The 20,467-nt window shown below is 36.4% G+C and overlaps 1 protein-coding gene across 5 annotated transcripts; it reads left to right on the forward strand.

Annotated features, from left to right (window-relative positions):
• Positions 1-1,231: 1,231 nt before the first annotated feature.
• Positions 1,232-20,237, forward strand: plekho1b (pleckstrin homology domain containing, family O member 1b). 5 transcript variants are annotated; one of them, XM_083547700.1, is made up of 8 exons: positions 1,286-1,679; positions 1,909-2,115; positions 2,301-2,447; positions 10,458-10,598; positions 12,259-12,363; positions 12,856-12,936; positions 14,848-14,949; positions 15,114-20,237. In XM_083547700.1, the coding sequence occupies exons 2-8, from the start codon at positions 2,101-2,103 to the stop codon at positions 15,720-15,722; spliced, it is 1,200 nt and encodes a 399-aa protein (XP_083403826.1). In that variant the 5' UTR covers positions 1,286-1,679; positions 1,909-2,100; the 3' UTR covers positions 15,723-20,237. The 5 variants fall into 5 exon arrangements, with proteins under 5 accessions (XP_083403828.1, XP_083403825.1, XP_083403826.1 ...); XM_083547701.1 differs by having other exon boundaries at positions 1,991-2,115; XM_083547699.1 differs by lacking the exon at positions 1,909-2,115 and having other exon boundaries at positions 1,253-1,679.
• Positions 20,238-20,467: the final 230 nt, after the last annotated feature.

The raw sequence follows: 20,467 nt of genomic DNA on the forward strand, positions 1-20,467 counted from the left end.
AAGTCTAATACAAACTCAGACTCACACTTGGTGTCACACAAAGAATGATATGAGTTCCATGAAAAATACAGTTTACCAAAGACAAAATGCTTTTATTTTATATAGCCTACATCCTGGTACACTACTCAATACAATGTTTACCTATAAGAAGAGCACACTAGTAAGCAAAACTGTAATAAATATGATTTCATATTTTATATAAAAAAAAGTTTTGAGTTTTAGCCTGGCATCCTCCATGTAATGGTATAATTAGCCATCTTTGATACAGGTTCTAATCAGGCATATCTACTGCATTTATTATTAGTTATTAGTGGTCCTTAGCTTGCAAAGATATTCTGAGTCTACATCCTGTAGACAGTGGTTAACAGGTTTACACCTACTGAATATGATTATTAGTGATTCAGCTCAACTACAATGACATCATTTGGACTGTGGTTTGTATACAATCATAGGCATGCGAACAAACATCCAAATGCTGACCCAAAATACTTTTGGGAACATGGTAACTCTCTTACAGGTCAGAAATATTAATTAGAACATACTGAAGACCTTGCTGCAGTTCAGTCTTCTAAAGATAAATTTAAACACTATTAAGTAACTAAGTAAATGCTGAAAATAGAATGTATAGAGGCAATTGGCCAGAAAAGAAAGGTTCACATAAGGTATGATGCCATCTGTTTAGAGTGTATGGTATTAATCAGAAGCTGTAAAGTGAAGCACCATTGGAAAACAAAGCACAACCACTTCTGATCGATTCTGACTTTTTTTTTTTTTAAAGCCACAAACTAATTAGAAATTGTTAAAGAAAGAAATGGAAAAGAACAATAGAAACCATCCCAGTAATTCTAATGGTTGTAATTACAAACACCAGTATGAACCACCAGCTGTTAACCATTAAAATCATTGCTAAATCATTGAAATCATGAAGGTGGGTTGTGTACCTCATCAAATCATTATCGTGAACTAAAATGCTTAATAATGTCTCAGTGGTCACTAGAGTGGTGTCCAGCAGATGTTGTGGACACCACTGTGCTCTACAAAATTGCCAAAGTTGTTCTTTTGGTCGTTAATAGTAGATTAAAATGATCTTTAGCAGTCCATAATTAAAGAGCTTTGCACAGGAGCCAATGACCTTCTGATAGGAGATGCAACGTTCTAACCAGGGTATTTGTGAAAGTGGCCTTCACAAAATGTTGTATAGCAAATTGAGTGTGCATTTTTCTCCTCCTCCAGAGGCGCTGGTATGAACACAGGGGGCGCTGTGGAGCATCACGCGCAAGCAGCAAAGCGGCAACTTCTTTAAACCGATAGAAGTGTGAGAACACACTTGTAACGGGCGGAGGACAGAGCGATGGCAGCACCGCTGTGTGCGCAACCACGAAGCTGATCTCTATTGTCAGGAATGCGCGAGACGGCGGAGGTGCAAACGCACAGCACAGTCCGCACAGCAGCGCACAGCACAGCACCGCACCCGTGAACCGCTGCTCCTGCGAGAACCAAGGCGGGGTGAATGAGACACGACCCTGTAGTTAGTTCCCCCCTACCATCGTCTTTCATTTCTCCTCCAGACTGGACTTATTTCGGAAAAGCAAAACCATACAGAACAGAGTGAAGAAACCGGATTACTCGGAGGGAACTGGAGCGATCTCACCATGAAGAAGAACAATTCGGCGAAGCGGGTACGAGCCCCGAAACACTGGCCGCTATTGTCACTGTGGTTTTAACTAACACGCGTCTTTGTGTTTTTCACACTTTGTCTTTGGATACATTTTAAAAAGATAAACACACACACACACACGTTCTAAGGCTCGATCTGTCCGATCATGCGCCATTGTAGCGTCTATTGTTATTTCTTGTGGTTTGTATGGGCTGCTGGACTCCATCACTAATACCCATCTGTTATTGCAGAACTGACGTTTTCCATCCACGTTGCTTCCCCCCCCCCATTTTTTTCACTTGCACGTTTTTTTGTTGTTCTATGCGTGTATAGTGGACTGCATAAAGTCAAGAGCCTTTGTCTTCTTATACTGATCGCTTGTGGAAAGTTCACCATCGACTCAAGCTCGCAGTTGGTGTTGCACAAAGAATGGGACGATCTCCATGACAAAGGCAATGGTAGTGTTGTGTGTGTGTGTGTGTGTGTGTGTGTGTGTGTGTGTGCATGTGTGTATTTTGTATACCATTTCACCTATGCAGATTTGTGAAAAAGGCTACCTAGAGGAGCAGTACTCCTTAGGTTGTAGCCTAATTGCTTAGGATTTTGTTTGTATGTGTGTGTTTGTGTGCGTGTGTGTTTGAAGGCTTTGCAGGACTCCAGCCAGCAGCCTGCTCAACCTGACAAAGTGGGATGGATACGGAAATACTGTGGCAAAGGCCTTTTCAGGGAGATCTGGAAAAACAGATATGTGGTACTGAAAGGAGACAAGCTGTACATCTCTGAGAAAGAGGTCAGTTTTGGGAACACTCTCAAGCACTCTCATACAAAAGGTTTATTTATTTATTTATTTATTTATTTTTTAATCATCAGTATTATAAATTATGGTGATGCTGCCTACTTTTGCAGCACAGATACACATTGCCTAGTGCTCAGTAAAAAAAGTTTTAAAGGCTAGAGGAAGTACTAGGGTTAGTACTCATTTTGCAAAAATCCAGTGACCACATCTGTTTGTTCACATTCTATGTTTGCTTCTCACCAGTGCTTGAAATTTGTTCATCCAATAATCTCTAAATCCTAGGTTTCTGTTTTTGGAATGGAAATGAAAAGAATAGTAACCTTGTCATTATTACATTGTCTTTTTTTAAATTCATTATACCACCTTCACATAGGGAATTATTTACTTGTAGTTCTTAGGATAAAAAACTATAACTTCTTAGTAACACTTAAATATTGGTACTTAATAACTAGTAGAAGCTGAGCTTAAAAATATTTTTCATGAAGTTTGCGGAAATGCTTGAGATTTTCTGTACATAATATACATTTATAGCTTGAAGTATACTCACATTTCACACAATTTAAACTATGTAAAAAAAAAAGCATTAAATATACAGACATAATTTACATTGTAAATAATTTTTTCATTTTTGTCCGACAGTTTGGATATTATTTTGTTTATCAGTGTCGCTGAATATTCTTGTATGGAAACTTTTAAGTAGTCCCTCTTTGCTGTTAAGTTGAAAGAGTGACCAGTTCATTGCTGATGCAGTAAATGCGAAGTCATAACTTTATGACTAATAATTTTGCTTATAGTAATTGTGTATCCACAGTAAAATTATTCTAGTTTCCCTAAAGCTTAAATGGAGGGTATCTGTGTGTAGAGTGTAATTTGCCTGTGAGCCCTGCTGCCATTCTTGACAAACACAGGCTCTTAGTGGGCACTAGTCATCTGCCCTACACCTGGTCTGGGGGTTGTTTAGAATTTGTCAGTTGTATGTTACAGATTTGGGTTTCTCTGCAACTTTTTTTCATTTCCTGTGCCTTTTCTAGTGCACCTGTTTTACTTTGCTGAGCAAGCAAGCAACTGTCCTCCCCTCATGTCTAAGACAACATTGTCCATGGGAAAATGTAAGGAGTTGAGCAGAGTTAGCCAGCAAACATCATGACCCTATCTTAATTAGCTGTCTTGTAGTGAAAAATGCAGTATGCTTGAAAATTGTGAAATTATGATTATTGCAACAGTAAATCTTAAATTATTGTTTACTTTATTTAAACCTTAGTAATTTGTGATAAATTACAATTTAAATTATACTAAATTAATTCCCAGAGATGGAAAGTAATGAAGTACAAATACTTTGTTACTGTAATTAAGTAAATTTTTTACACAAATATCTGTACTTACTACTTCTCACACATTCAGACTAGGTTTGTTTCTTTAGTTTTAATCTATTTGGTGACATAATCAATATTTTTTCTTTTTTAATTGTGAACCGTTTTCAGCCCATCAACATATTTCTTGTCATTGGGTGGCTTTTTCAACCTATCACTGGTGTGTAAATTCCTGGATATCACACTCCACAGATGTAAGCTAGCTTACAATGCTTAAAATAAACAGAAGGCAGAAGGCAACAAGAAATACGTGGATGGTATTGAGTCTACCTTATGATTGGCCATAAACTGCTTATTAATGTAGTATTATATAATTAATAAATAAAACAGCCCAAATCTCAGACCTCAAAACATTTGAACTTGTGTTTATTTAATGCTATTGCATTCCTCAGCATGTGGATGAGTTAAAGCTAATATTATCCCTGGTATATGTAAGAAAAATAGTGAAGGGATGTGTTGGAAAACAGAAAGCAGTTCGTCTGGCTAAAGGATTTAAAAGGCTTTTAGCATTGCTTTAACACCTTGATGCAATTGTGAAAACAATACTTAGTCCCAATTTGCTCTTATAAGTCCCTCCACTCTTCTGGGAAGATGATACACTAGATTTTGGAGTGTGCTTGTGGACATTTTTGTTCAGCAGCCACAAGGGTGTTAGTAAGGTACTGATGTAGGGTGAGGAGGCCTGGGGTGCAGTCAATGTTCCAATTCATCCCAGAGGTGTTTAGTAGGTTTGAGATCAGAGCACTATAGCAGGCCACTCAAGATCTTCCTCTATAAACCATGTAAACCATATTTTAATGGAGCTTGCTTTGTGCACAGGGGCAATGCCATGCTGAAAGAGGTTTGGGGAGACATCCTGTACAATTATGTGCCTCCAGCTTTGTGGTAGCAGTTTAGAGAAGAACCACATATGACAGGAAAGGTCAGGTGTCCCAGTACTTTGGTCCATATAGTGTATATAAAACCACTCTCATCGCAGTAAATGTAGATGTTGATGGTTTTTGTAATGCATCATTTCCCCCTAAAGCTTTCACAGGCTCCAGTAAGCATGCCCAATATAAATAGGTCATTATTCATCTAGATTTTTCCCACTAAGGAAAGGGAAGATGGAACAAGCTTGAGTCATGCTCATGCAGAAAGCTGTTTGCTGCGCTCAGCATCAGATCAAACAATGCCGAGCCAGCATATGGCCTATGGCTACAGGGAGGAATGACCATTTAAGTGCTTAGCACACTGATGTTTCATCATGCTGCTGACTGTTTTCTGCAGCTGTCTAGACAGATGCCATTAATCAAGCAGCTACTGTTGCTTTGGTGTCATTTTTATTAAGTGAAGGACAAATGAGAAACATTTTCTAAGGACCCCCAAAAGAGATATTTGATAGATTGCTCTTTAACTCCAGCAGACATCTGGAAGCATACCAGTGAATCACAGTTGACCTGGTGTTTAGCCTAACACCGGAGGAACACCAGAGTTGACAGATTATTTTGTTAATTTGTTTCACTAACAAAATGCCTTATGAACCATTACACCTGATAGAATGACTGATAGTCAGTGGGTCGCTGTAAACTGAGAGGGTGTCCTCTGCTTCATTTGAGAAGGGTGTGGGAACAAACATGACCTCAGCACTGGAGTGTCTCCTTATCTGTGCAAGGGGATCAGATGTCCTGGGCAGAGTGGTGTCCACAGAGTGGGACAGCTGTCTGTGGGGAGTGGACACAGACAGGGGAGACTCTGTTTGTTCTCTCTACTCTGTCTGACTCATCGGTGTTGTCTGTTTGTGGTTAAATACAGGCTTGCATGCAATTCTCACAGCTATTTTGCTTTTTGCTTTTTTGCAAAACTTCTCTTGTGCACGGTCCAAAATAGTGACTTAAAACTAGAGTATGTGATACAATGCAAATGGTGTACTTCTCTTGACAGTAAAGTTTTATATTCCTGGCCATAAGAGGGTTCTCTCTCTCTCTCTCTCTCTCTCTCTCTCTCTCTCTCTCTCTCTCTCTCTCTCTCTCTCTCTCTCTCTCTCTCTCTCTCTCTCTAATTATTCTCCATTACTTTTCTGTAATTTTAAAATAGTCTTCAATAGAAGGCACTAATGCTAACATATTTGCCATACTTTTTGCATCCTCTAAACTTGCCCTTGTTTTAATGTTTCCTACAAAATCCAACCCCATCACTTAAAGTAAACTAGATGTTTGCTGAAAACAAGTTAATTTCAAGTAAGAACTATTTGTTTCTACAATTTATGAAAAATAATTTTGATTCAGAAATGTTTGATAAGGTAACAGGAATGTAGCAAAATGTTGCACATTTTGATCATTTATGCCTAAAGCCGCTGAGTGTAAGAGATTTTGCTAATGTCTTCCACTCTTGGCCACAGAAATCCACCCACTCTGTTCCGACCCACACCCTTCAGCCAAATATTCCTCCAGAGTCTCTCCCTTCATAAACATTCACAAACAGAGCATTGAAATCATGATGTAATATTATGATTCAGAAAGAGTTGGTGTGGTTGCAAACCTTTATTCTCTTCAGGCTGTTACTCTAATTCCTGATTAAAAAGCTTAGAAACATCTAAACTGAGCCGATTTGTAGTATTGTCTTACTGTGCTGCTTGGCGAGTAAGAAAATCTGCATCCACACAATGCTAAATCCAAACACTTGAAAAAAAATTATAGCAGACATCCTAGTGGGTTTGTTTTGTCGAGCTAGCTTTGCTGAAGCTGACAGTTTTGCAGGATAGCAATTTTTGGGAGGATAAATAACACGTATAGCAAATTAAATTCCTGTCATTCAAAAGAAAAAACAAATTGACAACAGTTGTTAAGCCTGGTGAGTCTTGCAGGTCTCCATCTCTTCACTTCTAAGCCTTCTCTGCCTTTGCTTTTACAAGATCCACTTTATAGACAAAAGTATTGGGACACCTGAATTTGGTTTAACATTTGTTTTTTCCCCTAAACTGTGACCATGTAGTTGGAGGCAAACAATTGTATAGGATGCATTTGGATGTGTAGCATAAAATCTTTACATCCCAAACCTGTTCCAGAATGACAATGCCCCTGTGCACAAAGCCAGCTCCATGAAGATTTTATGTAATAATTTATGTATAGACGATATAAAGTGGTGTCTCAGGAGTATGACCAGGGGTCAGTACTAATGTAATTAATTTACACTGGTGGGAATCAACATTCACCATGAAAAAAGTTATTAGTTTTCAGTATAGTTATTAGTCTATGTGACATGCAGCTTGAAGTAAACCTTTCTGGCACCTTTTAGCTAATATGTTCGCTTGGTGTAAAATTCAGGAGTAAAAGTACTATAGCTGAATATAATCCACAAAATAAATGTACATTAAGGGAATCTGTAGAATTTTTTTAAAGGGATCTCTAGATAAAAAAAGTTGCCCTGCCTTAGGCTATATTGTAATCTACTGCATTGAATTGTAAGACATCATGAGTACACTGGATATTCTGCATCATTTCCAGACAATTCAGAGAATGGTTATACTCTAAACGGTGCATTATAAATGTATCATCATAAAAAATCTGAGTGAATCCAAGATTTGTTAATCTCGTGATTAAATGGAACAAACAGCAAAAAAGGATGTATAAAGCTTCATCCAAATAAGGCTAGATTCTTGTAGGTTTGTATGTTGAAATACTCTCCTGATCTCTGTTCTGCTTTTGGAATGTATTTCCACATTTTTGGTTCTCCTTTTTTTTATATACTGTTCTGTTTTTAGTTTTCTACACGTATGGCCAAATGGGTGTGACACAAATCCCTTTTTTTCCCGTGCGCTAGTTATTTTATAATTCCATTACAAGACGTGCTAGCCATTTGTGATTAGCAAAGTATTAAGAATTACAAGCTGTTCATGTGTTTGCAGAAATGACCCACATTCAAAGTTCAGAAGATTGAAGACAAATGATGTAATGGACACAAACCAGAATTAGATTCTGAAATGCATAAAAGTGCAAACTAAAAATGTAAAACTTTATGTTGTAGGCTGACCCCTCTAATTTTGTTAAGCAAAGCTAAGTGCTATTTATGGCTTAGCCCATCTTAAATAGTGATACCTCATCTGTATTTCTTATGACATGACACTTTAGCTGTATTACTGTAAGTGCCATTATCATTTAGCACTTTTTAGCAGACTGAAACAAAGTATTTAAATTTTTCATTGATCTTCACAACAGTAAAGACAGTGAAATACCATTAGGCTACTGTGAGGAAAGGGTGCTGACAATAAAAGTTGATGAAATGGTCTGTGATATTACATGCGATTCATTCAATTCGTATCTATTTTTTTATTCATATAATAAAAAAATATAATATAATAAATTAACAAGAATTATATGAACAAATCCTTACCTGTTATTGAATTCTGATTGGTGTTTTTGCAGGAGTTTAGGCAACACAGGGACTTGTCCAGTAGATGCTTCACATAAATGGAAAAAAAACTAAACAAAACATAGAATTGTAGATAATGTGATGTTTTCTGTGAAGAAACATTTATTTAGTATTCATTTATTAGCATTTATTAACGTCGTACCAGATGATAATATGCATATTGTATTAGTGATAATAACAACAACAACAAAAAAAACACTTTTGTGGATGTTTCATAAAAAAGAAAAGAAAATGACAAAATCTTTACAAAGCACATTTGAACCATATCCTGTTATTGAAATAAATAATCAACTTTGTATTGATATCAGCTCTCTATCAGACCACTCTACCATTGATTCATTTACCTTAACCCTATTGTGTTTTATTACTAAGTTACAACATTGCATTTCCATAGAGGATATTATTAGATGTCATGTGACACAGGATCAACTGTGCAAGAAAACTGTTCATTTGCTAGAAGAAATAGACTAGCCTTTAGTGTTTTTGTACTTTATCCAGCACCTTGTTTAAAATAAATCCTGCATAGATGTACATTTTGTGATATTGTTATTTATGCCGGAATAGTTGTAAGTAATACCAGTAATTCTTTACTAGTTATACACCATTGTTCTATTATACTATCACTCTTAAGGTGGAATAAATAAGTTTTTGGAAACACGGTATTGATGTGGAATTTGGTGCAGTAGACATATGAGGTTTTAAAAGATATGGATGCATTTGTCGATGAGAGATTTGTCGATGAGTGGGTTGAATGCTAGTGCGTGGGCTCTGAGAATTATTCCAGGAATATGAGATGAGTAGCTTCACAGGGAAAAGTGTGAGAAGACTTGTTTATTACAGGGCAGTGGTACATACCATTTAGAAATAGCACCGAATAAAAACAACTGCTACATGACTAAATGTAGGTGTAAACAATGTCAGCTTTCAAAGACATTGATGAGTTGCTGATACTTAGTATTTGTCCAAACATATTGCTGTCCACTGTTGTCACCACAGTCACTATAACTGAATTTAATTTTAAACAGTTATTGCAATATATGTGTAATGCAATAGATGACACAACACTGAGCATCGTTATTTATTCTCCTGCTCTTACGCTAATAGGTTATTTGATTGTGGAAAAAGTGGTCAAAACAGCTGTTTTTATTAATTTAGGTCCTAATAAGTGTCAGTTTTCATATTGTTTAAACAGTGATACTACTGCAGCTTCAAAAACAAACAGAGTCCAGTTTCAGTATCTGACTGACTGTCACGAGCAGCTTTGTGCATCTAAGCTGACTGATAATCGTCCCTGTCTCGATGGCCAGAGCTGAGGGTGATAAGCTTCAGGCTGTATAAATATTGCAAATGCAGCTTTGTCCTGAGATTGCCTTTTGGCAAGTTGGATATATCTAAGTAGTGTCATTTGCACTGTGACTCTTGCCAGGGACTGAAGCTGGCACACTGAAGGCCAACTCATTTACATATTGCCATAGTTGTGGATGAAGATGTAATCGTTAAATTAGGACCATGTATCGGAAATCAGTGTGGAGTAATTTATTTTTTTCCCTAGGGTATCAATCTGGATGTTTTAATGACAAACCAATGTTTTTTTTTTATACTCAGAGACAGTGATACACTTTGTAATATTTTGTAAAATCATAATCTGATCCTGTGGAGTCTATGGCTGGAGAAAATAAGCAAATAACATGACCCTTCAACATAAAACCAATCTGGACAAGAAGGTTTCTCTTTCCACTTGCTGTTTATGTTGCGTGTTAAATCTTCCACTAGAATTCAGGTGTTTAGAGCGTGACCTTGGTGTGTTGACTGACATGAGGCATTAGATTTGTTTAAAGTTTGAGTTTCAAAACAGCTTTAGATGGATGGCAAGCTTAAGGAAACAAAGCTGACTACTGAGGTTTTTTCTTTTTTCTAGTATGGTTTGTGTCCAAGTAATATATTTTGTTTTTTTGGCCCATAAATAAGCCAATTTAACAGATAAACAGGTTTGGTTCAGAGCAAGTGAATGTGGCCGAAAGGTCTTAGGAAAACACAGTAAGACTTTCATCTCAGTTTGGCACAGGCATTTAGGCTTGGCACTAGCCAAGATTCTGCTATAGTCCTACTCAGTCTAAAGGTCAGGACTCCTCAGGACTCCAGCATTATTATCAAATGCAGAATTAAAAAAAAGCAGTTAAATAGAAATAAAACAGAATGTAATTAAATCTATTGTCTTCCTTAGGTGAAGGATGAGAAGAAAATTCAGGAGGTGGTAGATCTTACAGACTATGAGAGGTCTGAGGAGCTTCGTAAGGCCAAAAGTCGGACCAAAAAAAATCACAGCAAGTTTACGCTGCTGTGTACACACCAACCAGGCAATACGGTAAGTAATACAGTCTATTGGTTAATGCTTGGAAAGGGTTGGTGATCACAACAAAACATGACAAATAAAGATTCCAGTGCAAAGTTTGTTATCTAGACATTCAGTGGAAATAATGACACACTGAAATTGTAAAATATCAAGAAGGTATCTTTTTTAGGGTCAATTTCAAGTAAGATTATTTAAGCAACAAACAAGAACTGATGCACACTCTTTGCTATCAGCTTATACCAGGTAATTAGCTTTTAGTAAAACTGCTAATCGCCTTTCGCAAGTCTCAACTCATCCTGTTCATGTGACAAGAGCCTTGTCCTTTAAAAAAAAACATATCTGATGTGAGTGACACCGCACAAATACAATCCCGTACTATTCAGCAGTTCTCTTTTCTCTACTCATTTTAACCAGTCACATGTTTAGCATTAAGGCTGATTTATAAGAATTCAAAACTGAGGCAGGTGGTTAATAGTGAAGCCTGAGGGGAACCAGTCAGCTGCACACGCCACCATGTGGCTAATGTTCCCTACTGCTTTATAATAGCTTTATGTAATGACCAATTACCAAATTGCAGATCATAAGATAGTATTAGTTGGCTCTGTTCACAACATATATATATATATATATATATATATATATATATATATATATATATATATATATATATATATATATATATAGTGTAAAGCACAAGTGAGTTTATATTCTGCAACTTGACAGCACTGAGCTCTACAGTTGAATTTGTGGAAATTGCTGCAGTCTCTGAAAATGTACATTTAGAGTTTTGTACAATAATATTGTTGCCTCTTGCTCTTTTTTGTTGTGTGAATAGACTGGAGCTTGAACTACATGACTCTATATGTTCAGGTTTTTTTTGGTGGGTGGAAGCATGAATTGCAGTACAGTATAATGCTAGAAGCATAGTGCTAAATTGGTGTATGCACATTGTTTCCTGTTTGCACTCATTTAAAAATACACACATCTGACTTTAGAAATTGCATGCTGTAGAAGGATTTCAGGTCAGAATTGTTTTTATGTGGAATGGATTTTACCAGACAGTAAAAAGAACAGTCTGTTCCACAAGTCTACTACCTTAATACATTGAATTCATTATATTATCTATAGCAAACAAGAACAAACAACTCAGTTGTAGTTATTATTCATTTTAGTAGCAGCTATCAATACAATGTCCAAAATTTTTTTTTTAAATTCAAGACTTAATTGTCAATTGCAAATTAATTGAGACAAGTAAAACACAGCAATTAAAAAATGCTCACAGTGGTGCACCAGAAGAATGAAAACAATCTTATGTCAGTCAGCAAGTTATTAATTTTTTTGACCCATTTACATTATTGCTGTGAAGCACATAAGTGCACACTCTAAGGGAAATCTAAGTGCATTTTGTATATATTTTATATTCAGTTTAAATGGCTTGGATAATAGCTACCCCAGTTTTTGTAATGTGTTTGTTCAGACCTGTGATTAATTAACACAATAATTTTATACATTATTACTGCCTATGCTCAGTAGCTAATAGGAATAACAGGATGTTTTATGAGATATTTTTTAGCATCTTTAAGATAGTGCTAGACGCAGAACAAAAGATTTAAAAGCCGATGTATCATGTTTCAGGTGTAGATTTAACAGCTATGCTTGCATGTCCCCATAGGTTCCAAATCTGGTCTTCCTGGCTGTCAGTCCAGAGGAAAAAGAGTCATGGATCAATGCCTTAAACATAGCTATCACCAGGGGGAAGAACCGAGTTCTGGACGAGGTGAATTAAACGTGCAAACACAAAAAAAGCACACATATCTGTCTGTGCTGCAACTGATGTGCATTTTGTGAACAAATACAAAACGCAGGGTAAGGTACAATGGTACAAACACACTTTGTTGTCATCACATCCTTTATTTTTCTAATGAAGCATTTTCATTTATAGTGAAGGCATCTACAGTATAATTAGTTCCTACAATGAGCTGCAAGATGCAGCAGATTAATACACAAGTTCTATATATAAAACCGCTGAGTCAACATGGCATTTTAGAGTTGCATTTGTTTCCCAGCTAAACTGTTCATTTCTCAGATTTAGTAGCAGTGACCACAACTATTATATGATGCTGTACTGAGCAGCAAAATGGCTGCAACACAGTGTTCCAATAGAAAAAAAAATCTTGAGTTAAGAGAGCTGAGAGAACATTCATAGTCGAGTCATCACTGTTTGCTGATTGAAGAGCATCTCCTGACTGGCATGAAAACTTTCCACTAGAACCGACTTGCTACTTGCACTGCTCATACATTCATCAGGAGAGGAAAGGATGGAGAGGATGGATTCAACACACAAAGCCAGGTCTGCTGTGAACAGATTGTCATTGTAATCTAGGAGTTAAAACTCAGAGAATGCAGTTTCACAAATGACTGCCTTTACACTAGTGCAAAGGCTGTATGGGCTTAGCATAACACCCCCTCTTATACTGCTCTGTGGCATATAAACAGCATAGTAAAATTAAAGGTCATAATAAAATTCATCTGATCCTTAACAGGTCTTAAAATTTGGTTAATACAAGAATCCATGTGTGAAAAACTACATTTTACTTCTTTCAAGAGAATTAAGAGAATAAGTAGCAGCCAGGTGCTGCTAATCAAACGCTCTATATCCATAAGTGTGAACACGTATACTGTAAAAACTTTTAGCACTTTGCTGGTCTGGAATGGGTTCAAGTAGGTTTTTACAGAATACCTGAAAGAAAAACATCACCAATGTCCCAAACTCACTCCAAGGTCAGACTGTGAAATGCTCAGAGAAATAAAAATAGAAAAAAAAACAAAAAAAACCCCATCTATTTTCAGACTCTGCAGTCTTCAGTTAGATGTTAAATGCAAAATTGCAGTTGACAATTAGAAAAAGACTGAATAAGTATCGTTTGTTTGAAAGGTTGCCAGGTAATAGCCTCTTCTTTTTTTAAAAAGAACATGGCATTAGATGTGGCAATGTTGCATTAAAACAAACCACAAAACTTCTGGAACAAGGTCCTTTAGGGGTGTAACGGTACACGTATTAATACCGAAATATTTCAGGGCTTTCGCTTCGGTACACGTGTACCAAATGCAATCCTTTTAACGTGCGGAACATAATTAAAATCGGAGTTCCATCAGGAATGTATTACGTGGCGGACCGCAAGTTTGTTTAGTCTCCGCCATTTATTTATTTTTTTAAACTTGAAAACAGACACAACAATGCTAGGGGGATAAAAACAACAACAACAACAACAACAACAATAACAACAACAAAGTAATCACAGTTAGCACAGTGTCACTGTGGCTACTCACTCCGTATCGAAAATAAGATATGATATTTGCAAATACCCAAATGGGGTCTAACAAACTATTTAATTTAATTTTTCCATATATTTATTTTTATTTAATCAATTTAATTTGTGCCAATTTAATTGATTACTCAATTTAATCAATATACTTTTTTTATTGTATTAATTAGATTTATTCTATTTTTTTTTTTTTTAAATATAATTTTACATATTATTTAACCAAGCAGAATTGTTTTAAAAAACTGTAAACTGCAAATGTTGATGAGCACAAATGTTAATAATAAAATTCCTTACCCTAAATCTACAACAGATGGATGAAAAATAGCAATATCAATGTGTTGCAAAGGCCCAGTAAAAGTCCAAATCTCAACCTGACTATAATCCTGAGGCAGGACCTTAAGAAAGCTGTGCATAAACAAATGCTTGCAAACCTCAATGAACTGAATCTAACTTGTAAAGAAATGTTGATGTGAGAGACTAATAAAGTCATACAGAACATGATTTGCTGCTAATGATTGAAGTTATTAAATCAGAAGGTGTACTTAGTTTTTCACACATGCTCCATTTAAAAAAAAAAAATCAATAATGACAGTAATATGTCACGTGTTGTTCATCGGAGACAGCATTTACTTAAGTCTAAGACCTTATAAGGACCAGATAATTCATAAAATACATTATTACATAGAATTAAATAGGCCGATAACCTAGTTTTAAATAGACAAATAAACTTGATTATATAAAGTCTGCTAATTTACTCATTAAATATATGTATACATTAATTACCTGATTTATTATCATATGATTTATTTGTCACAAAAATATTTTGTATGATTGCATTTATTTGTGGGCTAGTTATTCTAGAAGTTATTTTTACATAATTGCATAATATGCATGTGGCTGATTTATTTTAATCATCTCTTTGACTAACTTTCCAGGTTACTGTGGAAGGTGAAAGCTGTTTGGTTCATCCCACACGAGACCGAGTTAAAATCCCACACACACGCCGACTTCCCACCCGTGGGCACCTTTTGGCTGTGGTGGGCTGTCTATTTTTAATGCTAAAGCTACACTAATTCCTTAAATAGCTAAGAAACTTTAGCATAGATGTTACAGTATGTGCAAAATTTCTTCTCATACATTTTTACCAGAAGGTGTATGTGCAGTATGTTAATTTCTTAATTTCTTATTTATATACTTTCAGGCCTCAACATCTACATCAGATGGTATGTTGACCCTTGACCTTATTCAGGAAGAAGATACGCCATCTTTAGTGAACCAGAACAAATCTGCAAACTCCAGTGTGGACACCTGTAAACTTGTGCCTGATTGTGAGGCTACAGTAAAATCTCAGAGTCTGCCGCGCAAGTGTGAGAATTCTTGGACCTGGTGCGAGAGCCAAGCACAAACGCCCAAGGCTGGAAAGAAGTTCCAAACCACGGACAAGAACCGATGCGCCTCCATGGATGAGATTCTCTCAGCCACTAAGAGATCAATCCCACGCTGCTCAGTCTCAGCCCCCGCACACTCCGTCTGCCAGCTACAGGAGCTTATCTCGTTAAAACTGGAGAGAACTCAGGAGCTGCTGAGTGAGGCAAGGGGTCACAGCCAGGGTCATGGTGCAAATTCTACCCCTGGCAAGGAGGCAGAACGCCTGCTGGAGGAGGCGGCGAATGCCTGGGGACAGGCCAGAGACGTGCTGGAGGAGGTAAAGGAGATCCGTGTGCTGTGCAAGCAGCTGGAGGAGGTCTCCAGCTCCAGTGACAAGCTAAAGAGCCCACAACAAAATCAATACAGGAAGAGCATGATGTAAAAATGTGGACAAGGTGATGCTATAAAGCCTGGTGATGCAGCTAATGGACTTAAAAATAAGTAAAAATTGGACCATGAGACTGATCAATATTCGATTTCGACAGAATGCCTCTAGTTTGTTAGGCTACACACATTCACTATTGTCCCAGCTTGTCAGAAACTTTGCGAGTCTTCTTGAATGTTAGAGTGTTTAAAGACACATTCACTCTACTTTCTTCTGCTACCTACCACAATGGTTTTTCTATTACAGAACCTTTTAAAATCTCACCCTGAAACATCCGGAGTCATGACACTTATAGCACATAACAGAAATTACTGAAGACCTTATTTATTTTGCAGTAATGGATTGTTTTGATGCCACATGCCTGAATTTTGTAAATTTTCTCAGAGGTCTTTCACGACCAATTTCTTACTAATTGACATTACATGACAGCATGTATGTAAATGTTTTACTAGTATATGCAGACTTGGGTCCCTCATACTATGTAGAAAGTTCTGTCCAAAGCCAGAAGCAAAACATAATGCCATAATCTAGTCATATATGAAGTTACAGAAAGTGCATGTTGTAGCCATTGAAATATTCTGTCTACTTTACAAAATACTGATTTGTTCCTCTTCTCTCAGTGAGAGTAGCAGAATGGAGCCAATAATATATATTTACTGGCCACTTTCTTAGGGACACATGAATACCTGCTCAGCCTATGACATGACAACAGTGAATGCATACAATTTTGCAAATGCAGATGTGCACATCAATTATTAGAATGGGGAGAAATATGACCTCAGTTACTTGGATTGTGGTATAGTTGAAACTGCTGATGTCTTGAGGGTTTCATACAACATAAAAGTGTTTACACGGAATAATGCAAAAAACCAAACTCATCCAGTGTTTGGTGATTCTGGGATTAGGTACCTTATTGACCAACAAGGTCAGAGAAGAATGGTGGTGAATTGTGGTGAGCAGAAAAACATTTCAGAATGCATTATAAGATGGATGAGTAAAAACAGAAGAAAGATACAGAGGGACAGAGCCTACAGTGAGCACAGGCTCATTGAAACTAGACATCTGAAGACTTTCTAGTTTCTGTAAGCCTGTGCACACTGTATGCTCTGTTTCTCATTCTTGGTTAACAGATGTTGTGACCCAACTCAAAGACTGTTGTGTGTAAAAATAACTAAAGTTCTGAAGTTCTCAACTCAGATGGTTTGGCAACAACAGTTAAAATTACATGATTGTATAAATGAGCAGGGGTACAGATGTTTTTTTCTTAAAGTGGCCAGTGTGTGCATGTCGGTTCAAAATATAAGGGTCAGGCAGACAGAAATCTGCTGCTGATTTTGTTGTTTTGTTGTTTTGCTACACTCAATACTAATATAGAATATATAAGGGTGTTTTAGAGTGTAAGCTCTGCTGTCAGGGAGCCCTTTATGAAGCAGATTAATACAGAGGTGAAAAGCATCCCATGCAGTGAGTCTACTGAGAAAATCACAGGCATCACCAACCTGCCCCAATTTGAATGTTTTATTTTTCTAACTAATACACTGGAACAGCTCTGGTTCATTAAGGATGAAAGTCTTCAAGGCTCAGGACAATATGTGGCTGGGAGAGTCTTTGCTGCTTCTCTAATGTTTTCCTAATAATGCTCAGCACACATGGTCCAATATATACATACAGGACATCAGACATGTACACAGACTGATTCAGATACAGCCAATAGCAGTGGCAGCCATTGTGAAAAGGCTTGCTGCGATCGTGCAACAGAAAGCTGATGCTGAATTTAATAATGTTTGCTGATGTGTACTTTCAAAGCAGGTGGACTCAAATTAAAAAAAGCCATGTGTAGATATATAATCAGAAATGCAGATCAAATCTGGTGCCAGTGTTGCAGTAGGTTTAGGAGGGAGGAAGAGACAGAACTGCCATTAGATCAGAGATTACATTTTTGGACGCTTGAAAGCTTAAAGAAAATGGATAATTATCACAAATTTGCACTATTGAATGCTGTAAAACTGAAGTGTACCTGGCAAGCTGTCTTTTTTATCCTAAGGCACTGAGCAGACAATCTCACAGTAGCTAGCTCATAATCACTTACCAAAAATGTTGGTACAAGGATTAAAAAAAGATTCTAATGCTGCCTAAGTGTACTTTCCAAGGGCACATGCATTTTGCATGTCAGTTTAATTGAAAAGATTTTTGTGCTTTCCATGAACTAAATTTCACCTTCAAGTTGCCTGAACCATTAAGAGGTGAGATGGCGTAGTATAGAGGCCTTTACATTGCACCTAATTTGCTTAAGTGAATCTCTGCAGATAGAAAACTATGCAAAATTGCATACAAGCTTGAAATCAACAGTCGTCAAGACTTAACTGGTGATGTAAAGTGGGGTACTGTAACAGACCAAAGGGTATGTGCTGCCAGTATCTAACATTTTGTTTTACAGTTAGTAGCTTATTAATGTGTTTGCACAATTATGTAGATATGATTTAAATATTTTCTGTTATTTAGAGCTGATTACAAACAGTGTTATTTTTTGTACAATTTATTTTAAAAAGCATTTTTTTTGTAGAGTCAGTAAAAATTCTGGAAAAAATCCCCCCCCCCCTACAAAATCATCAACTCGTGTAATGCTTACCTGGACAAAACACTCACATCACATTGATTGAATCTAAGGCACTATGGTGTGTTGTGGAAAAGCTTTTAGCATTTAAAAATGTGACAAAGCACAGTATGTTTTTATGGCTCCCACTGCTTTTTTTTATGTCTTTGTAATAGATACAGATATAATCCAATTCCCTTTCTGCATGCAATGTTCATGCTGCAGTAATGGCGGTGTCTAATACATTTGAATATGTAACAACAGTGGAATGACAACAGTGTATCCACTAAATTATGATTACAATCTAATTTCACACATTATTGTATTTGACTGTAAACAAAATTGACCACAGATAATAATTATTTTACATTAAACAGGTTGTAGACATGACAAGGCCACAGATGAATAACTTGTATGTTTATAGTAATAATGCTATTATCCCTTATTTACTTTTCTCATAACACTGCAAAAAAAGCAAGAAAAATATTTCAGAAGAAAATCTGATATTTTCTATTGCATTACAGTCGACCAAATCAATGCCTATTAAACCTATTTCTAGACATGTTTATATTTGTTTTTAGCTTGAAATGTGTGTTTGTTTGATTGGCAGATATTTGATTTATAATAATTTCATAATCAGTATCAAATTGCAATATCACTGAGACTTTATTATAAAAAAGAAATCCTTTCTGTAAGCCATATAATCAACAAATTGTAACAACTGCTAGTGCTTTTTGGAATACTTTATTTTTATTTCATTTTTATTGCAGACTGAATGAGTGAATGTCTCTGGACTAACTGTCATGTCTGTGGTCCCAGGAGAGGCAGTAACAAGTTACAGCTCAACTCTGGCTCTGTTTTCTTTTTAAATTTATATGTCCTAGAATAAATCTTAACATGGTTATGTTTTTTGTTTCTTTGTTTTACTGTGCTTGTAGAGCAGCGAATGTTGATACAGGGGTTGTGAATGTTGATCATGTTTATTCTCTGGACTAGCTCTGATTCTCTGGTTGATGTCAGACCGTTGCTGAGATGCCATGCAGTCAGTGACTGCTGGAAATACCTCAGAAATGCATCTATGTACCTCGAACACCTTAATCATTTCAGATTATTTGCTTAGTTTTTTTTTTTAAGTTGATGGTGTGTTACCTTAAATCCCTTATCTTTGTGCGTTAGGTATAGCATAGCTGGATACGGTTACCTGTGAATATATAATTGTAGGTGTTGGATTTAATTTTTTTATGCTTAGGATTGGTGAATCTCTGACATACTTGAGACAGACCACTTGTGCAATTAAAAACTATTCTATCTTAATAACTACATTAAAACACTGCGTAAATGTCTGTTTTTTTCCCCCCATTGATAGCAATAGGACAATATTCTGCATTCACAGAAAAAAGGTTCTCTTGAATAGTTGTCTTTCTAAGCTCCCGTAAATGTAAAATGACCAATTATTCTTTTGATTTTTTTTCTACGAGTGCAGCTCTATGCCAAAGACACACAACAGAGCAATCTAATCATGATGAATTTTTTCATTTTCAAGGCAGGTATATGCATAATTCATAACTTCTATGGTTTAGCTCTAGCACAGTGTAAAATGGCCAAATACATTACTTTGGTTAAGTGCTATATGAATACACTGGGTCTTAAATATACTGAAGAAATTTATTTTTTACTGCTTCCCTTTTTCTCTTTAAAATGATGAGTAATCATTTTTGCGGTTGGTTAAACAAAAGACATCCTGTTGCATTTCACTGTTGCACAGTAAATAAAGAAGGAACTGCTTGCCATTGAACAAGGTTTCCTTATGACAAAATGAATCTGTAAACATTGTTTGGTGAAGGCCTTTCACAAAAATCCACACTTTATAAATCTGATCTTTGGATATTTGTTTGAAATAAAATAATTCATGAAATGTATCTCCATCTTCAGTAGTTCATTAAACAGCCCTAGCTTGTACATATGATATATTCACTAAACAATGAAATAGGTTTTACTAGATTTTCTGTCCCAGGGAATGTCTGTACACAAGACTGATGATTTAATAACAGCACTGACAGACTTTAAATGGTATAAAATGTCAAGAGAGAAATGAAGCTTTTAATGAGAGCTGCACTTGGTGTTGTGAACACAATTTGGCGATGAGGTG

Source organism: Silurus aristotelis (genome assembly GCF_946808225.1).
Source record: "Silurus aristotelis genome assembly, chromosome: 1".
In the NCBI taxonomy this organism is placed as follows: Eukaryota; Metazoa; Chordata; class Actinopteri; order Siluriformes; family Siluridae; genus Silurus; species Silurus aristotelis.

Coding starts and splice junctions, on each gene's coding strand:
- plekho1b (XM_083547699.1), top strand. CDS start 1,653: ATGAAGAAGAACAATTCGGCGAAGCGG. Junction 10,599..12,258: donor CACACCAACCAGGCAATACG/GTAAGTAATACA, acceptor ATGTCCCCATAG/GTTCCAAATCTGGTCTTCCT. Junction 12,364..12,855: donor AGAACCGAGTTCTGGACGAG/GTGAATTAAACG, acceptor ACTTTCCACTAG/AACCGACTTGCTACTTGCAC.